Raw genomic sequence first — 20,685 nt, 5'->3', positions numbered from 1 at the left:
TTTGTTATATTATTATTATTATTATTATTACTATTATTACTATTTTTAACCAGTGTGTGTGTTCTGCTTCCAACCGAGCTTCGCTTCCAGGCGCAGGCGCGGCCGGCGTGCCGCCGGGCTGGGTCGGGAGCGCGCGCGGGAGGCGGTCGGAGCCCGCTGCTGACTTGGCGCCATTGTTGGTTTCGCTGTTGTAGGGCAAAGGCGCTAGGGCGGCCGATAAGGCTGTGGCCATGGTGATGAAGGAGATTCCGAGGGAGGAGTCTGCAGAAGAAAAGCCCCTCCTCACTGTGGCATCCCAGGTGGGCGGAGCGCGGGGCTCTGAGGGGGCCGCGGGCGCTGCGCGAGTCCCCAGCCCCACTGGGTGACCCATCCCGTGCCAGTGGTGTCCCGCTGCTTCACTGAGGGGGGAAAAGAGCCTGGGGTGAATATTGGGGGTGTAGATGTTTTGACATGAAAATTTAAACAAAAATGCTTTTTTTCCCCCCAGTTCAGTTACCAGAAAGTTGTTTAAAGCTAGTTTAAAATTTCAGTTCCAATTCATGCCATCAATTGTCATGCCATAAATACTCATTTGCAATTCATGTATAAAATATTCCCATTCGGTGCATATGTAAAATAAGAAAAAACACTTCACAGTAGTGTCATTTCCAATATCTCAGATCCCATTCCTAAGCTCTCACTGGGGTTCTGCTCCTGGTCTGGATCAGAATATGTGACTTGGCATATCTCATTGCTTTCACTTCTACACTTTCAGTCCAAGGAAGGACGTACATCCCCACACTAAACCTTACACTCACCTTGGAGTAGCCACCAAGAATTTGGTGGTTCCATTAGTTTCTTAAAGACAATAACAGAACACTACTGTAAACCACAGCATTCTTGTTATGAGAGTGGATTTTATTCCCTCATGTTGCTCACGTACATGAATTTCTTCCCCAGGCAAGTGTATTTAGTTTACTGCCGGTATTTACTGCACACAAATACTCCCAGCTCATCAGGAATGGAAATTGCTGGAAGCTGGTTTTACATGAGAGCCTTAAACGAAATCCACAGTCCTGTTTTATTCCTCTCACGACTTAGGATAACAGCTACTGTACTTTAGAAAGTTCTAAGATGCACACACACCAGCAGGTACTTCTCTAGCAGAGCGTCGCAGATATGCTGCACTAATACACATTCTAGAAATACCATCTACTAATTTGGAAACCAGGTCTGGCACCTCCTCCTCAACCCCTGTTGAACACCAGGTTTTGTTCACGGTGCACTCCGATGTCTATGAAGAAATTGCACAGACGAAAAAGATGCTCTGTTTAAGGCATCATTTCTAATTTTCCATTAAGTGATTAACAAACAATTAGAAACCCACATAAAATGCCACCCCCTCTAAACCTTCACTGCACTCCAAAAAAGATTGACCTGCAAAAACTTCCATTGGCTTCAACAGGGCCAGGAGTTCAGCCTGGGTTCATTAAATGTTTAACACACCATTTGTAGTGGCTGTCTGTCAGTCTCCTCAGCAATAGTCTATGATAAATTTATGAGTAAAATGCTTGTGTCTGTTAGTCAGTGTAATTTCTTCCACTAAACACAAATACCTACTTCCCTGCTATGCACCAAAGGGGTGCAGAAGCCAAAAGGAAGCAGAATCAAGTGAAAAAGTGAGTATTTTCCATAGCCATCTCTGCATCATGTATGTGTGATGTGCAGCTGTCCGACCACGTTGCATACATCCTTTGTCCCCTGACTGTGGCTGAAGTGTTGGTTTGAGATGCTGTCACCGCAGTGTGTCCGTGTGAACCCCTCATCCCGACCATCCACGCAGGAAAACGCTCTGCTGTGCCAACCATCCCCATCCCAGTGTCTGTCTCTGCTCTTTACATGATGAAACAGATGGATGTGGTTGCTGCTCACGGGGTGGAACAAATTCCAGATTGACTGCAAACTTCCCAAGCCAGATGGGTCAGGAGAATAAAGCCTGGTCTTTCCAAAGTTCTGGCCGCCACCAAACCCAGTGTGGACAGGTCCATGTCTTAGGGAGTAATTTAATGCGTTAAGTGTCCACGATGCTCCACCCTTACAGCTACCTAAGCAAAAAACCTGCAACTGAAATGCAAGGATCAAGCCCAGACTGGCTTTTCCAAGAGACAAAGTGAAATCCCCCATTTCCAAAATCCTTGATGAATGGAGGACTAATCATGTCTGACTGTGGAGACAGACTCCACAGGAAGCATAATTGGAATCTGATACACAAAGAAGAGTCTAATTCTGCTTTTTGATAATGCACATACGCCCCTGAATTCGTAATCTAAAATATGTCTCTTTGCTCTTTTCCTCTGGAAAATGGTAAAAACATATCCAGCACAGAACAAGACAGATAAATAGTCCCATTTTGTTGTAATGCTCCTAGCAAAAGCCCAGCTTTTAAAATATGACACTTATTTTTTGAATAAGTACTGAGAATTAAATTTAAATTATGCTTCCAATTCACAGATTATTTTATACCATTAGATATGGTTTTATATCATCAAAACTGAAGGCAAATCTTCAAATAACATGAACCAAAAATGTACTGCAGACTCCTGTGGGGCTGTGGCAGTATATGGCAACTGGGAATCTCAATCACCATTCCAGGGGTAATGAGTGTTACTGCGGTAGGCAGAGGAGCATTCCTGGTAATTGAATGGACCTTTCAGTATCTATTTTTTATAATCCTGTCTTCCTATCTCAATTACCTTCCATAAAAGTCACTTTCTTCACACTTACTGGTGTGAAAAAGGATTCAGTAGTTGCAAAATTTAATACTTTAAGCATCAAGAGAGTGATCTTTCAGTTCTAATAGGATTTTGTAGAATGTAACTCTATCCATCTTGCTGTCTCCCTTTATCTATTAAAAGATAATTCATAAGAGACTGGGACAAATGAAAAAAAGATATTTTTTTCATATTAATTGAACCTAGAAAACATGTAAGAAAGCTTGCTGAAGGTTCGAAGATTACCTGGATATTAAGTTATGAACCAATTACTTTTACCTAAAGCAGAGAAATAAATGAGAAAAATCATGCATAAATTTGGTTTTAATTGCAAAATAAAATTTTTGCTTAACCTCTTCACAACTTCTTTGCATTTGTCAGGAGAAAAAAATCTTGCTTCAGAATTACTTCCTAATGAGAAATTTAAACCTAAATATGCCCTTAAGTCAAAGTTTAATTGTGCAGTCAGCTATGAAATTCCCAATTTACTACAGGTCAGTGAACTTCAAAGGATCTGATTCAATCACATACTTCTACCCAGACTTATACTTAAAAATATGATTAACTGCTTTATTGAGCAGTAAAAAAGTTCATGTTTAAGTGCTTTGCCAGCAAAAACAAAAGAAATCTCACAGTGTCACCAGAGTTACTTGTCCCAGATCCATCACACCTAATTTAGATTCCTTATTAGAGTACACAGGTTGGAAAGATACTCAGGGCAGGATCCCTATAAAGCCAACAGAAAGAAAGAAGACCTGCAGTGGGGGGATTCATGTCCATGAAAGTCCTGTGGCCACTCTGCAGAAATGGGAGTCCATGAAAACTTCAGCAATAGGAAAAAGAAAAGCAAAGTATATCTTGAAAGCCGTTCCCCACTTCTGCTTTTAACTGAAAAATGTAGGAGCTGCCTACTCAGAATTTATGGGACCACACAGACATTGCTCAGAGCACAGTTTTGATCTCGAGCACTTATAATTTAAAAAGTTAACCCACAAAACACTTAGGGTTTAGAATTTGAATTGGAAAGGAGAAATTTAAAAAGCTGGAATTACATTATAAGAAACATGCTGAAATTCATCCTCCCCTGTGAAAAATGCAGGCTGTAGCACATGTCAGAAAAAGAGATATGCTTCATGACTACCCCCCAATTAACTGCACCAGATGCTTAAGGCTTTTTTATGGTCTATAAGGTATTAGTTAGCATTCAAAGTAGGAACTATTATTTTTTTTAAGGGAACTTCATTTGCATGCCAATACTTAGTTGATCTAAGCACATTTATATTTGCTTAAGGGCTTGTGAATAAAATACTCCAACATTTCCACTGCCTAAATTCCACTGTTTTGGTGATTTGGTTTTCATTTGCTTTTTTATATGTTTGTATGTATGTATATATGTGTGTATGCATTTATTTACTTATTTTGGCAGTGGTGGTATGTTTCTGCTTTGGTTTAGTTTGATTTTCTTGCTTGCTTTGTTAGGCTTTTCTTATATTTGTTGTGTTCTGGGGCTTTTTTGTGGGTTTTGGCGGGTTGTTTGGGGTTTTTTAAGTCTCTAACAGGAGATTTTTAAATGCTTCCATTCAATTTTATAAAGGAAACATATTAAAGATAGCTAATATTCAGCTCCCAATGTTGTTAGTAGATTTTCTGATGTGTGTATCAAGGGCTCACTACATGAATTTGATTGCATAATTACAGTTTTCCATATAAACTTAACAGTCCCATTTGAATCAATCATGTTCATTCTAAGCCTCTTAGCATTAGGCTTGCACTGACTTCCAGCCCACTCCATAAATGTGTTCTCAATAAGATTAAAACATAACGGTGGGATGTTCCTGTGGATGTAATTAGCTTCCCTTCTCTTTTACACCAACCTAAACCAGAATTCACTTCATTTTAACTAAATGAAATACATTCAGATAAAAAAGGTAAAAATCATGTCAGTTTTAATTATTGTCATTATCAAAGTCTGGAGTGCATCGTACATTCCAATCTGCCATCTGAGAATAGTGGCAATTTCCTCACTGATCTTAGGATAACTAGGCTTGAGATACAATTTTTTTTTATTCTTTTTAAAGGATTAATGATAAATTTATTAGCAGTATGTTCTATACATCTCATATCTGATTTATGACAAAAGCTTTGAGTACTTTATCAGGGGACACATCCTCAGTCCTATTGGTAACTATTATTAGGACAGGGTAAATACAAAAATGAATAAATGCATGCTTAGCACTACAAATATTAATTGATTCTTTACCTCTAAGTTAAATATTGCTCAACATTTATTGCTTTTAGGGCCGTATGTGTAATTTCAGCAGAAATATCCTCATGAGTACAATAAAATTGCCTTGACAATATACTTAAAAGTCATAAATTGGCTGCTCTCCTAAAATTATGTAGATCGCTCTGTCACATAAATTAAATACATTTTTCACAAAATTACAATTTTAATTTGAAATTACCATGGGAATTGATGGTGTATTTTTTTAATAAAGTAAAAAAATTAACCATACCATTTTATACACTGTAAAATTCTTTACTATTCCTTAAGGACAGAAAGATTGAACAGACTTTTTTTGTGAATAATATAATACATAAGTTTAGCTCTGGTTTTTATATTAAGTAATAGGAGATACTTTTCAGAAACTTCTTGGCTCTTCACTCATGAATACTCCAAATATGAATATACTGCCCTGTTAAAGAGTTGCAAGCCATGTGCTACAGTTCTAGATTCACTGAACTTGCTGTTTTTTCAGTGAAACTGCTCTACTGAATTGCAATTCACAAACAGTTTATGAGTTTCAAGCTCTCTAATCTGCTGAAAACATCCCAAAGCAACCAGACATGCCATGACAGGGAAAGGCCGTGTAACCAGAACTTGTGATTTGGTTCCTATGACCAGACACAGTAACACATCCAAAAACACAGCCTAACTCTAGATATGCTACAGAACTTTGTTTGAGAAGAAAAATCTACAGAAATGACAAGAGAAAGAAAATCCATGTGGTTTTCAAGCAATTACATCCCATATGCAAAAATGTAGCAGGGAACTCAAATTATCTATGGTGATGACAAAATGTTGTCTTTGATCACTGCTGTAGATCTTCAGCCTAGATAATGATATGGGGCAGGGGAGAGGTTGAAAGAGAAATCACCAGGTAACACCACAAAGAAAACCCATGGCTCAATGATAAATAAAATCTTCTAACACCCAGGAGGGAGAGGCACTCCATTTTTGATAACAGCTTCCTTTAACTTAAAGAAGTGCATGGAGCATGGATGCATGAATGCAACCAGCAGATTTACAATAAATCACATTTCTGTATGGGTAAAGGCCAAGCTGTCAGTCACAGTTAAAATATGACAAGAGTAACTTTCCTCCTCTTCCCCCATGGCTCTGATCCAGCAGGACAGTTAAGCACGTGCTTAACCTTGAGTTTTGCAGGGCATTGTTTAAGTGCTCAGCTGGAGCCAGGCCAAAATGCAGGACACAACTCCCATGTTAAACCTCCTTTCACCAGACCATGTTGAACAGAGGGAAGGAGATATTGAGCTGTGAGATGCTTAATTTTACAACATTACACCATAACTTGCACAGGTCAGCATGTAGAAACACAGGCAGGGTGTTGGTGTGACACAGAGATCACAACAAGAGTTGTCACCCAGGAATGCAAGGAGATGCAACATAAACAAAGGTTTAAAACAACACAGCTGGCACATGAATTCAAATATCCCATGCAGTGTCTACAGCAACCCTCCCACAGCTTCTCTGGCTTCACACAAACCCCGACAGCTGGGGTGACTTAGCTTGTGTGATCTCAGGTAAGAAATTGTCACCTCTGTTTCACACCACACACCTCCTACTACCTAGCAAGAGAGCACTGGTGAGCAGGGCTGGTGTTCAGAGAGGCAGCAGCACCTGAGTGCTCTTTGCAGGAGGGTGAATGAACTCATCTCAGTTTTAGAGCTTCCCACAGTTCATGTGAGGCAGCAGTCAATTATACCATGTGCCATGTGCATCTCTTCTGGTGCCATGTGATTCTCTCTTCTGGTGAAAACCAGATATTTGGCTCTCGTGTCAGCTTCATTGGGACATACATTCATAGTCGAGTGACAAGAAGTAGTCGAGCCAAGAAGTAATCACACCTACTACACAAGAGTAAATAAAGTGTGTAAAGCATTAATTTTGAATGTGAAATCTTCATAAACATACTAAAAAAGTGAGAAAATAAAAACAAAACTCATGCAATTAACTTTCATCATGAGACTATTGAGTTTGTCAGGAGTTCCCTCTCCAAACACCTCTGCAACCAGGAAAGGAGTTTTTCCAGTTCTTATCCTGCCAACATAATGATCCAAAGACATGACTGTAAGGCCAATACTTCCAGTTATGTTCTAGAAAACAATAACCTACATTCTTAGTTGGGGTTCCCATTTATCAATTTTTAGGAAGAGCCAGGTAGTAGAAATCAATTGATTTGTTTGCTCTTATCCCAGTGAGTGCCACCAAAGTCCCAGGTGTGTGCAGGACACCTGTCAGTCAGGAAAGCATTGCTGTGTATCATAAAAATTATTAGTGATTGAAATTAGCTAGTGTCTCTGCCTAAACATAACACTTACAAGCTGCTGGAAGCAATCTGACTCTTTCACCTGTTTTTCCAGTGTCACCCAAAGAGCAGACAAGTTTCTCAGAGCAAAGTTCAGATATAGTATTTTTCCAGTAGAAAATCTGAGTTCAATGTTTCCTGCCTTCTCGCACGCCCGTGACCACATGCTCATTTTCTCTCAGAGCCTTCTGGAGCAGCTCATGTCACTGAGGCAGCCCTACCACCCTCTCACCACACTGAGTGGGCAGTACAGGGAAAAGTCTCAGTGCCCAGGAGCAGCTTTGATGCTGAACTGCACAGGGGATTGCCCAGTAGTAGTTTGGGGTTTCCTAAATTGGTGCCATGAGTAATTCAATCAGGCTCAGGCAACAAAATGGATCCAATCCAAAATTCAATCCAACTCACTTCAGTAGCGAATTACATCTAAATTTTAGATGCTTTTTGAGCCAGTCCTTCTAAAATAAATCCCATATATAGCAGGGGGAAAGCTAGGTGCCTTTGAGAGCTTCCTGAGGGACAGCCTAAATTGGGCAGGCACGATCTCCCTCTGGAGTAGCTTTTCTAGGCATTTATCTCTCCCTATTGAACATGGAGGGAATTTAGGCACTTAATTTAAGAGAACTAGTTCACTCTGTGCCCAAAACATAGGTGCTAATTAACTGCCCATGCCTGACTGGAAGCCCTCCCAATTTAGAGTCTAAATAATTTATCTTAAAGACTAGCATTATGATATGTCCTAGTAAAATTTTAAAAAATAAACAAACCAGCATGCTTTGTGCACTGCAAACAGATCAAGATCAGGAATGCAGTAAGAGAGAGTATGAAATGGGATGGAAGGACCATACCTTAGTTACTGCTAAATCGTCCTTGCTTTGCATATTTTGAAGCAGTGGGGCTGATATCAGACACTTTTAACTCTCCCATTATCTCTCCCAAAGCACCCAAAAGCCCCACTTACATGCTTTTTGGAATGAAAAATTACAGTAGCAGTACTGGGGTAAGAAAACCACCTTTTTCTGCTGTGCTGTTCCCAGAAGACTCATTTGAATTTAGGAGTATCTTATACTATGGATGAGCGTCTTCAGATGTGTTGGTAGTAGGAAATATCAGCCTCCACAGATTTCACATATCCCTCAATTAAAGGAGTGTGTGGGCTTCTTCTTTAATTAAAGTGAATCTTATAGAGAGAATTTAAGTTCCTAGAGACATTATGAGAATTTATGGCACCCACTGGCTAAATTAGTACTGAGATACCTCCATTTTCCCAGGCTGAGTTTGCACCATTTGGCGTGTGTACAGATATTGGGCACATAAATCTGGTGTGGGATCGGCTCCTGCCCCAGTGCTGCTTCTCCAGCACCCAGGGATGCTGGGTCACTTCCCTAATTTCACTTTGCTTCCCTCATCTGCAACACAGAGATAATATTCCTCAGCTCTGTGGTGGTGCCAGGCTTGATTAATGAACATTTTAATGCATTCTGTGATTTTCAGCCTGAAAGGTGCTTCAGAACCATAAATTATTGGTTTAATATAGATCATAGTTTTCATCTCATAAATCTTTTATGTACTACTCCAAATTCATGCCTGATATAACTCTAATAACTTGTGCAGCATTAAGCGAGGGATAAATTTTCTACAGTATATGAGGCAGCAAAATGAAATTCCAAGTGTGAGACCAAGGGCTTAACAAGTGGCATTTCTTACAGAGTAATGTCAGAAACCTACCCCACTGCCCACTTCTCTACAGAAAAAACATCATCTCATGGCACTCTAAGACTCTTGTTAAGTCTTAATTCATCATTAAATGTCTACTTCACGTCAAAATAGTATTTTTCTAATATTTTCTATTGCTATGCATACATAGTTTGTGTTGATTGAGAATTAGTGGCCGTGGTCATGTTTTTGCAATCTGTTTTGACAAAAATATTTGAGTTGAAAGCAGATTATTTTTCACAAGAACAAACCTTTCAATAAGACATTCCTACAGCTTCTAGTCTTTAGCCAAGGGAGCACAGGACCCAGGACTAGGAGGGATCCACTGGGTCACAGTCACATCATAAACAGCACTGTAGAAGGCTTGGCAAAAGCCATTTTAAATAGGTGGGCATTTTGTCCCCATACAGTAAGAAAAAAATACTGTTCATACATCATCCTATCACTGCTGTGATAGTTCAGTTCTTTTAATGAGCAGATGTTCTCATGCCCAGGTTAGAACTCTGTTATTGGGCCAGCATTTCTCTATAGCTGAAATAACTTTGCTCCTCCAGTGTCATCTGACCACTCCCCCTTTATGTGTGCATGAAGAATAACTACAGTCCTACTCAATCTTCATTTTGTTAGCCTAAGAAAGTCAAACTGGTTTAGTCTTCCTTTAAAATGTAATAAATCTAATGAACACAATAAAGAAAATTCTAAGGACATGATAACCATCTTTGAAAAGGGGAAAAAAAATTATCAGACCTCATACTTCAGTTAGACCTTCAGCTCTTTATTAAGTCTTATCTCCTTCCCCTCCATGACTCTGATTCTTAACATTATTTCTGGTTTTCCCAGAGTTTATCCTCTGACCTCTGCAGCAGGTTTGGGCAATAAACTGTTTTTCCAGCTGGTCTTCAGATTTTCTATTCTTCACTGTCTGCAATGAGTGAGCTTGGGTACTTTGGTTCTCTTAATGTTTCTTCATTTCATCCTTCCCCCATTCTTTCCTATTAAAGAAAATTTCCACGGAATGTAATGGGAAACTTGATAAGCATCTGAATCTTATGTGATAATGTACCCTACTGATAGTCTTACACACACAGAAACAGAGTATTTCCTATGAAGTTTTTATATTTTCAATGATTCCTACAGAACCTCTTCTTTCTTCCCTCCTGTCCCTCTCCAATGGTCTAGGACTTTCCTTTATGCTGTGTAAATGCAAAAAGAAAAATATATACAAGCAACTTTTACTGATATTGGGATAAAATTTTAAAATATTAAAGTTTTTTGGAAAAGACTCAACTCTGAACTTAAGGCATCCACATGTTTTTCAAAATAGTCATGAGTAAGGATTGTCACCAAATCATAGAAAGAACACATAGGTCTGCTTAATTCCTAAATATAATCATTAGGTAAATTGGTAGACAAGGGGATAATGAAAATCAAAGGTGTGCACTTGATATAAATGCAATCTCCAATCAAGTGCTGACATTTACCAAAGTAAGCAGGTGCCTTCTGTGCATTGAATGAGACAGCAACCTGGACAGGCAATCCAGAGTTAAACTCCCCATGATTAATTCCCTGGAGAGGTGCATCTGCAGCCAGGGTTTAGCACATGTACAGCTGGAGTTTGGGACAGCATCACTGCCAGGTCTCTAAATTCACACGCCACACTTGCACGTTGTGCTGCACTCAGCTGGGCAGGCAATCACTCATCTGTCTTCCATGGAAACTGGTGTTTCACTGCAGAACTCTGAGGTCCTGGGCAGATGCATTTGTGCAAGACTTGCAACCCAGCAAGTCAGTGTTAGATATCAGCTTGAATGTTTGATCCAACAAAATAGTGGGCTTGTTATTCCAATAGCTCCAGTATTTTGCTGCAGCTTTGCAATACACAAATCAAGTACTGAACAGCAGTGAATCTAATCTGGTTTGCTGTAATAACTTTAGAGATAATCCTGCTGCTGGAGTAGCTCAGGGCCAGTATTTAACAAATATGAGGGTGAGTAAATACCCTTTTTGGCCAGTTTTAGTCCATGTTAGCATCCTAAGTTTAAAAATTCAAACGTATCTGAGAGAAAACTTTGAAAATTCAACAATAGAAAAAGAGTTAGAATAGAAGGTCGAGAAGGAGATGGAGAGGATAAAATAAAGCTGAAAAAGCTCCAGACAAAAGCAACAGTGGAACAGCATTTTTTCAGATAAAGAAATTAAGATACTAATATAAAGTAAGTGCACAGCACACCATCAGACATCTCTCAACTTAGGTCTTAATCCTTTAATCAGAGATAGATGGCAAAGAGAAGACTTTTATTTCTGAGATTTGTACAGTTTTATCTTTTTAATTGTGATACATTAAATAGCCTGTAATACAGAGATTTCTATCAAGTAGCAGAACACCATTGCATTCATCCAATTAAAAACGGAAAACTGCTCATAAATAAAAAGCATTTTATGAGTCTTCCCACAGCCAGAACTCATGCAGGAAGTTCATACACTCACCAGGCTCCATCCACTGTCATTCACACATCATTTTATGGCAGAGAAGCGTTTCCTGTCTCAGCAGGTTATTGTTTAGTGGGCTAATGCTTATTTGCAAGATGAAATGCTATTGTGGAAGTTCTGTGGGGAAGCATGTTACTTGTGGAAAGAAAAAAAAGGCCACTTCAAAAAAAAAAAAAAAAAAAAAGGAAAAAGAAAAAGCCCTGCTTAGCCTCCTGGTGATAGAAAAGGGCAACTTCACCATGGATTTGAAGGGAGCTGCATCAGGCCCTGTAACTTTAGCCCTATAAGCAATAGTATGCAATAACTGCTAAGGAAAAATCATCTTGCTGCTTTATTTTTTGTGTGATTTGTTAAACTGGAATATAATTTTGCCCCAAAAGAGTAACTAAACCTCATTTTATTTTCATCCCAGTGCTATTTGTGCATCGTCTAATTGCAATATCTTACTCTCACAATTCAAAATAAAAGCACGTTATATTGTGAGACTATGTTTTATTTCTGTAAATTCTGCATCCCAAGAACAGTCTGTGACCTGGGGTTCTTTGTTGCTAGCTGGTGAATGAGCAACAGGAGAGCAGACCCCTCCTGAGCCCCTCCATTGATGACTTTCTCTGTGAAACTAAGCCTGAAGCTGTTGCAAGGCCTGTAACATCGAATACTGCAGGTAAACAACCTTCTTTACTATCCCTCACTAGAGAAAAATAGTTTTAGCTTTAGCTTCATTATGGCCCATTTTTGTCAAGTGATTTCTTGGTTTGTTACTGTGTGCACAAAACCACAAGTGGCATTAAATTGCAATTGCCTGACCTGTTAGAAGGAAAACTTCGTTCATTACATTTTAGGGGAAATCTGGTGTGATTCAAATCACATCAATTCTAGCAATCTTTGGGGCTGAAATGAATGCCATTTGTTTAAGTCTCACAGGATGTACATATGAGTCTGAATCAATTCTCTGTATTTGGTTTTGCACAATTTAACCTATGGGAAAACCCAGATTTAGTCTTGGTTTAATCAAACACATTCCTTATCCTAAAAAGATTTTTTTTGTGAAATCTTGAATGAGATGTTAGAGAGGAAAAGGAGGGAGGTATCAAAATCCTTGATCCAGGCTGAGATCAGACACTTTGTTAGTGAAAGGATTTAATATATTTCTTACCTCCTTTGTGTTGTAATGAGGTAGTGGAGAAGGTAATAAAATCTAAGAGTGAATCCTGAAAACCTTTTGAATTATACTGAATTCTCTTTGAAGTATTGTCATTTGGAAGTATTTTTAGAAATCATCCCACTCCTACTCAGTATCTGTGCAGAGGTAATCGATGCTGTTGAGCAGATCAGCTGAGACAATAATATCAGCACTGCACTACTGGGCTCTCTTCCTGTCTCATAAAAGGACTTGGCTTGTTAGAAGCCATTTAATTAAAATTTATATCCGTGCAAATTATTAAATGAATAATTGACAGCTGAGTGATTATCTTCACATCTAATTAATGTGTCTAAAGCAGCATGCAAGTTCTAGTAACAAAAGCTGAAATACTGAATTAGGTAACAACTGTAAGTAATACTTTTTCCCTTTAAAAGATATAGCTGAAGATATTACAGGGATGAATAGAACTACTCCAGATTGTTCAAGAATTGTGCTTGTTTTAAAATGTACCTGTAAATTCTACACCTTCCTTGAATATCTATCAGATTGGGGTGGGGGTGTTAATTAGATTTATTTAATAATAAAACAAAAAAATATTCTATGAAGATTGATGAAATTCAGTGATTTCCAAGAACAAAGGTAAAGCACTGCAAGAGATAATGCAAATCGATTTATCAAAAACACCTGCTCTGTAACATGATGAAAAAAAAGAAGTTTTTCTACCTTTTACATGCTAAAGAAGTGTGAATGTTACTCTTTAGGCAAATTTTAAAAGAAGAGCTGAAATTGAACATTTCTTTCATATTGATACAGTCCTTAATAGAAATGGCATTAGACTTTGTATTCAGTATTTATGGCCCAAGCACCAACAACAAACAGCAACAACAATAGAAAACATAAATAAACCTCTTCATTCCTTTTTGCCCCAGGTGCACCCCCAAAGCTATCCCCAAAAGAATCGTGGCACAACAGCACTGCCCTAAGCAGCTGTTAGCAGGACTCAAAACATCTAAGATTAAACCAAGTATTATCTAAAGGCTCAACTGAACAGGGAACCCTCACAAAAGATGAAAACCTGTGAAGACCCCAGCCATAAGACCCCAGATGTCTTTAAGATTTTTAGAGGAAAAGCCTTTTTTGCAAATCCACTAAATTGCATTCATTTAAGCACTTGAAACCCCCAGGCATATTTTAATATACTGGTCATCATCTTTAGCCAGAAAATACACACTCACTCTAGCCAAATGCAAGCACATCAGTAATTTTTTTCCCCAATTAAAACAAGTCTTAAAAAGTGAGATATTTGAATTAAAACAACATTGAATTTTAACATTTTGTCTCTAAGTATTATCAACAGGTCTGGATCTCTTGGATCTTAGTGAACCTGTCTTACAAACCCAAAACAAAGCAAAGAAATCAGAGAATCCTTCAAGAACTGAAGGCTTAAAAGCTTCAACCCACAGAAAGAAGACAGAGAATCCTGACCTGATCAGTGTGGATTCTGAGCAGAAAGCCCAGGCTGCCAGAGTTGCAGACAAGTCTTCTCTAGATTTAGGTAAGAGTGTAGCTGTTTTATCAGTGCTCCCTTGCCCTGCTTAGCACAAGTCTCTCCTGGCTACTATCACAAAAAAATGAGCAACACCAGAATATTTGCTGCACCACATTTCAGCAGCGTAGCATTTGCTCCCCATTATAAACAACCTGAAGCACTTTAAACCTCACTGTGAACACATATTACATTTTGCCTCAGCCATTATACCTATTAAGTTGACCCTAAGTGTGCTAATAAAGTTTTGAAATTTCTTTGGAAAAGGAATTTAGTCAGCGTGTGTAAAATGGTAGAAAAATCTGTAGGGGCGTGATGAGAAATTGGTAAAGGACACAAATGAGAGGCAGCCCATATTGATGTCCTTTTCAGAACTGCAGGTGTCAGAAATGCACATTTATGTTTGTAAATACTGCTTTATCTATGCACAGCAGAGAAAAAAATATCCGTTCTTGACAGGAGAGATATATTTATACAGGCTGAAAAAAAAAATCCCCAAAACAACTCAATTTCCTGCCAATCCTGATCTATCGACAAGCTTTGGAAAAGGTGAATTTGATTTAGTTCCATCCAAACTAAATTACTTGCAGTGCAACTGAGAAATTTGCAAGGTAAATGTAATTTATACCAAGGCAGCAAATTTTCCATTCATCATCACAGAAATTCTTTCAGAGACCTTTATCTTCAAACAGGAGCTGAACATCTGATCTTTGCAAAGTGAGTCTGACATGACTGAATAACATCAGTTGCCTACATAGTCATTTTTACACGTTAGTCTCTAAAAGAAGCTTCATTTTCACAATTTGTCCAAATTACATACAAATCACTGATTTTAAGTCGAGTTACACTGACATTCTGACCATGAATGCTAACAGATTCAGAAAAGCGTTGTGAATTTCCAAATATTTTCACACCATATCAACTAGAAAGGTGCACAATATTTCTTTATGTTGGACCATTATTAAAATATAGGCTTTGGTGGCATTATTTTCTCTATAACACACATTTTACAGAGGAGATAAAATTCTCAGCAGTAGTTTCTTGAAAGATTCATATATATTCTTTATTTTTCAGTTGATATTCAGACACAGATAGAGAAATGGGATGATGTCAGTTTTCATGGAGACAGGAGTAGCAAGGTCCACCCTTCTGCAGAGCGAACATCATCATCATCCAGAGCTCCATCAAAAGAGATTTTATGGTACAACTTTTTGCTTTCCTTAAAAAAATATTTCCAGCCCAGCTTTCTTAATTCACAGAAATACTTTCTTGATAACAAATCATAATTTTAAACCTATTATGGTGACATTAAATGTGTTCAAGCACATATTTTTGACAATGTATCATAAGGAAGTGCACTATAAAATGCCATTTTGCCAGCAATTTTTAATGTTGTGGAAAGTAGCAGGTGCAATTACTTAATAAATGGTGGTGAGAATTCTACAGAGACATGCAGTGAAATCCTTTATTGTGGTGGCTGATTTTTAGACACTGGCTGAGGCACAGACTTGTGTCTTTGTCTAGCCTCAGTTTCCCTGTCTATGAAATAGAAGAGAACACAAAGAAGGATTCAGGCACTTTTGATTAAGTGTTAGTGCAAGTCAAACAATTGAGCTGAAAGAAATAACCTGATTAATCACTGTGTGCTTGTGAACCTGAAAGACATAGGGCAGCGTGCCCTAGTGCTGAGTGTGTAATGCATTATTTCTAGGTCCACAGAAAACAGATCACAGTCTGAGCTGACTAATGTCAAGAGTGCCTTGGACTCTGATTCAGCATCAGAATTAGAACTTGCACCTGCAATACAGGTAAGAGGATTTGGTAGATTTATTAACCATAAAAAGATAAGGAGGGACTTCCCATTGGCTAATCACTGACCTCCTGGGAGAACTGTTCAAGGGATATTTTCAGGATCATCAGGGAAAACATCTTCACACACCTCTGAAATGAACAGGTTATGAAATTGAATATGTCAGCACCTGAAACATTCAGAGTTTAATACTGCAGTGAACTGTGGCCTTCCTGTACAGAGGGGAAAACTTCAAACTACAATTTACAGCACCTTCTTTTCTCCCCTCCCTCCAGTTCTGAAATTCAGACTTGTAGTGGTTCCCTACCCATGTTGAATTCTATCCTTTAGGTCTCTTGGTCAGGCAGGAACCCCAGAACTGGGAAATTGCTGAGGAAAACAGGAAGCAATCATGACAGCAATGCTCATTAGCAGTTTATCTCCACAGGTGGGGGAGCAGTGTGGTCACAGGACTTTTTCCTGCTGGAAAAGGAACTCTAATTCGGAGGGCTCTGGGCTAAAGGTTTGTAGATTTGCCCAATTCCACTGTTGTATTGTGTCTTGGACAGGTCTTGTTGGAAATGATTACTGAGGGTTGCATGTATGTATGCACACACAGGTACAAATGTGTACAAACACATTTATATATGTATTCTGATAGATCAGGTTGTTCACACACCTTCTTTGCTGCTTCTTACTTTTTAACGGAAAGACTTCAGCCATTGCCACTGGAAGGGGGAAGAGAGAGTTTTCTGATGGATTAGCTTTTAGTTGAAAACAGTTTTCTCGCCTCCCACAGCTATTTTTAGGCTTGGACTTCAAAAACCTTCTGTCAGATAGAAAATCTGGAAATTAATGAAAAATAATTGCCTCATTTGAAAATGGAAAAATAAAAAAAATGAGACACTACTTGCCAAATGTATATCCTGAGATTATACACCTTTTTTTTTTTTTTTCCCCAGAAAGTAGAAACAGAACCCAGTTATCAGATCCATTTTTTTGGGTTTTTCTTAGGCACAAACATGTTCTTTACTTCACTGCCATCTCTACATTACAAGCAGGGTTTTTTTTTTTCCTCTGGAAAGCCTCACACTAGTTGTGATGCATGATACTTTCCCTTTCTCTACAATAGATTTGTACATCTTAGTAACGGAAAATACGATTACACAATGCCATCCACTTGAAATGGATGGTGTGTTCTCATGTGCTTTGAGCTCATATTGAAGCACCTCTGACTCTCTTTTAGGAAACTGCTCCTCAGCCCAGCAGATCCAAATTCCAGGACATTTGTGCTCAACCAAGACGTGTGTAAGCCAAGTAGACAGTCACAGGATTTAAATGCTGTGGCTTTCTGTAAAAGCAACTGCAAATGCAGTGTATTTCTACTTGGTCTATATTGTCTATTTCCTTTTTCTCTTCCACTAGAATAACTGCATAAGCAAAAATCCACATTTTTCACTCAGTTTAAGTTCAGTCAGTTGAGGCTCCATAATGTTTTTTAAAATGACTGTTACTTCAAAATAAAAAACCATGAAGTTGAATAAGCCTACTTGAAAAAAAAACAGAGACTAAATTTCTTATCTGTTGTCTTGGTACATTTCATGTTTTGTTGTGGATTGTCGTAACCTGCTTGTTTCAAACCTGTCGTCCATTTGAGCAACAAAATGTTAAAATAACATAATTAATTAATGAAGAGAAATGACCTGAAGTGAGAACGTGTTCTTATTCTAGGTAGGTTACTCAGAAATGTGGTTTTGTTCACTGCCTCCTTCATCCTGCTCGTACTTGGACTGTCAGAGTTGTCAGCTCCCAGCACTCAGGCTCATCTGTCTTGACTGAGTTCTTAATCTGCTTGCAAAAGAAATCACTTTAGGGCCTTTATCAAAGCATATGTTTTCCATACTTTGTCCTCTATAGGTCTTGTCTATCTCATTTAAGGGTAACCTTTGCAAATACAACGCATTCTGCCATACCCTAAAGATTTCATCTTGTCAAACTTGCTGCAGTTTTCCATCAGCAGTTTCCCAATCACCTCATCACTCATCTTTGACATGTTAGATTTAGCTCCTCAAAGTGAAATGCTAAGTAACTAGGTCATATTTTCATTAAAATTATGCAATCTTCTTAACAAAATCCTTTATTTACCAGCACTTGTGCCAATACAAATTCCAAAAGACAAGCTTTGAGCTACAAGGGAGAAATGTGTTTGAAGGCTGTAATGGGCAGTGGTCACTGGTGGCTGTCACTGGATGTGGCTGTCTTGCTTCTCAGCATTTACTCACATCATATTTTACATATGATTAACTCTTAAACTGCATTGGCCCAAAGTATCCTTGTTCTTTCTTTTATCTGCCATTCTGAAAAGTTCCTTGTTATGCTTTTATTGGTATTGAGATATCCTACAGTGTTTGGAGGAAGGGGGGGATTTTGAAGTGTTGTTTTTAATCTTAAAATTATAAACTGTAGAGGAAGGGAATATGTTCCATTTTCTCTGCATAAAGTCTGTTCATGCTTTAACTTTTTAAATAAATATTTTCCTAGGCATTTTAACTATTTCATTGCTCATAGAGTATACAAAACCCCTGACATGCTAAAAATCTGTACCTAATTCTAATATGTCAATGCTCTTAGACAAAGGTATAGTGCAAATCTCGTAAAACTTAAAAATCTCCAGTTTGAGACAAGACTATTTAGAATGTGAAATTAATTCCCCCCTTCTGCAAAATAGCTACAGAAAGACTAATGGCCCTAACTTCCCTTGGATGTGCCATTTGCTCTAAGGAAATGAAGAGTTACAAGGGACAGATTTAGCTCATTATTTGAAGACTTGATCAATAGTTAGGACTGTAATTTAAGCCTCTCACCAACAGTTAAAGTCCAACAGCACATAAGGAGAATACAAGTGCAGGAAAATGTGTGCAAATGCATTGGAATGGGAGGGTTTGTCCCTGAACACAGAAGCCATGATCAGCTACAGCACCTGCGTTGTAGAGAGGGGAGAATATCAAACCTCAGTGTGCAGGGTCCAGCCCTGGACACAGCCTGGCCCGCCTGGGGGGGCTCCTTGGGGAAGGCCCCACCCCATCACCTGCTGAAGCTGTGGAGCTCTCCAGGGCTGCCCCTCCACTCCCATCCCCTCTCCCCTGACCAGCAAAAAGCAGCAAATCCGGGGCTTTTCAAGAGGCTCTTCATTTCTGGGTGTCACAACCCACAGGACACCTCTGCATTGTCCCGTGTGCAAATGCAGCTGATGTGGCTTTTGTTCATGTTCATTTAAGGGAGGGGAAAGTCTGTTTCTGTGGGGATGATGTGGGGACAAAGTGTCATGTGGCAGAGGAGGGGACCTCTGTGCTTCTTGTCCTCTGCCCCCTCACCTCTGTGCTGCCCCTGGAAGCTCACTCTGCCCTTCTGCAGTACAGCTCAGTCTGAACATCCTCATTTACAGCACTGTCCTTGACCTAAGGAATGGCAGTCACTGGAAACAAATGGGTAAAAAGCAGAAGTAATCAAACTGTTTGCAGGAGCCAAGTCATAAATAATGAAAAGGCCAGGAACATAATTAGAGCCTATCAATAGAGTGCTGTGTCAAGAAAAACAAATTTAATTCTTTGATCGGATTACAGGTCGAGTTGATAAATGTTGATGTCTGATATTCTACAAGAGTTCTGAATTAATATGTCATATTCTGATTGTAAAATTGACACAACACAATGTGAATAAAGCAGTTGTTAAACAGATTAAACCTGGCCAACCTGAGGTCTCAGGAGCAGTAGTTATTTACTAGGATTCTAATCACATAGGGATTGTTCTGGGATTCCAAAGACAATGTTCTTCAGTTTTATTGATCTGAAAATAAACATGCAAGCAAATTCCTCAGAGAATTTCCATGTGATGCAACAGTGGAATACAAAAAAATTAAAAAAAAAAAAAAGAAGAGCTATGTAAAAAGGAGCTGGTGATCAAGGCAACTGTATAAATGCACATTGCAATACAGTCCCTTAGAAAATCACACATTTCAGAGCAAGAACACGGGCTCTGCTTACAACACTGTGCTTTGTGGCAGTTTGAAACAACAGGAGTGTTCCCTGTGCAGTACTGGGGGAAGAGGAGTCTGTAGCAGCAAACATAATTAATGGGAAACAGGAGATCACCTGGTTTCTGCATAGAGAAGCAGTAAGACAGGTGCTGGAATAAAGAGCTCATTTTGGTTGTCTGTATGGCTATAGAAAATTAAGGGGGAGAGTAAAAGTGACACAAAAAGGTTAAAATCTGAATGTTTCATATTGAGAATATTTAATATTTTGATGCTTTTATATTATTAAATGTCTTATATCACTAAAACCTGATTAAACTCATCAGTACCTTTCTACAAAGAAAATAAGGAGTATTAAAAAGTAAGAAAAAAAAAAGAAATAATAGAGGGAAGCTGAAATTAAAATTAGTAAGAGAAACAAGGAGGGCAGTTAAACAAATTGAAAACAAAGTGATGACATTAAGGTCTCTTGATAACTTTAAATTAAACTCAAGCAGCTTCCTCTAAGACATTTATTCCAGACAACCTCCGTTTATTCTCTGAAGAACATAATTTTGGTTCCATGGGTGTTGAGTGACAAATGCCATCATGTGATACACAGACAAATGAT

At 38.6% G+C, this 20,685-nt stretch overlaps 1 protein-coding gene across 4 annotated transcripts in view; it reads left to right on the top strand.

The window, feature by feature from the left end:
• The window catches only part of PEX5L (peroxisomal biogenesis factor 5 like), a 105,163-nt gene that overhangs the window by 64,249 nt on the left and 20,229 nt on the right, over nucleotides 1-20,685 (top strand). Inside the window, exons 2-7 of one of the 4 annotated variants that reach the window (XM_053951934.1) lie at nucleotides 195-299; nucleotides 12,116-12,227; nucleotides 14,053-14,262; nucleotides 15,328-15,454; nucleotides 15,965-16,061; nucleotides 16,491-16,565. In XM_053951934.1, coding sequence (XP_053807909.1) covers nucleotides 195-299; nucleotides 12,116-12,227; nucleotides 14,053-14,262; nucleotides 15,328-15,454; nucleotides 15,965-16,061; nucleotides 16,491-16,565 — 726 coding nt within the window. The remainder of the gene's footprint in view (nucleotides 1-194; nucleotides 300-12,115; nucleotides 12,228-14,052; nucleotides 14,263-15,327; nucleotides 15,455-15,964; nucleotides 16,062-16,490; nucleotides 16,566-20,685) is intronic. The other 3 variants (XM_053951936.1, XM_053951935.1, XM_053951938.1) reach the window with 3 other exon arrangements.

The sequence above is a fragment of the Vidua chalybeata genome, chromosome 10, assembly GCF_026979565.1.
Source record: "Vidua chalybeata isolate OUT-0048 chromosome 10, bVidCha1 merged haplotype, whole genome shotgun sequence".
NCBI classification, from domain to species: domain Eukaryota; kingdom Metazoa; phylum Chordata; class Aves; order Passeriformes; family Viduidae; genus Vidua; species Vidua chalybeata.
The sequence above is the reverse complement of the archived record's forward strand: the minus strand, read 5'-3'. Positions and strand labels throughout refer to the sequence as shown.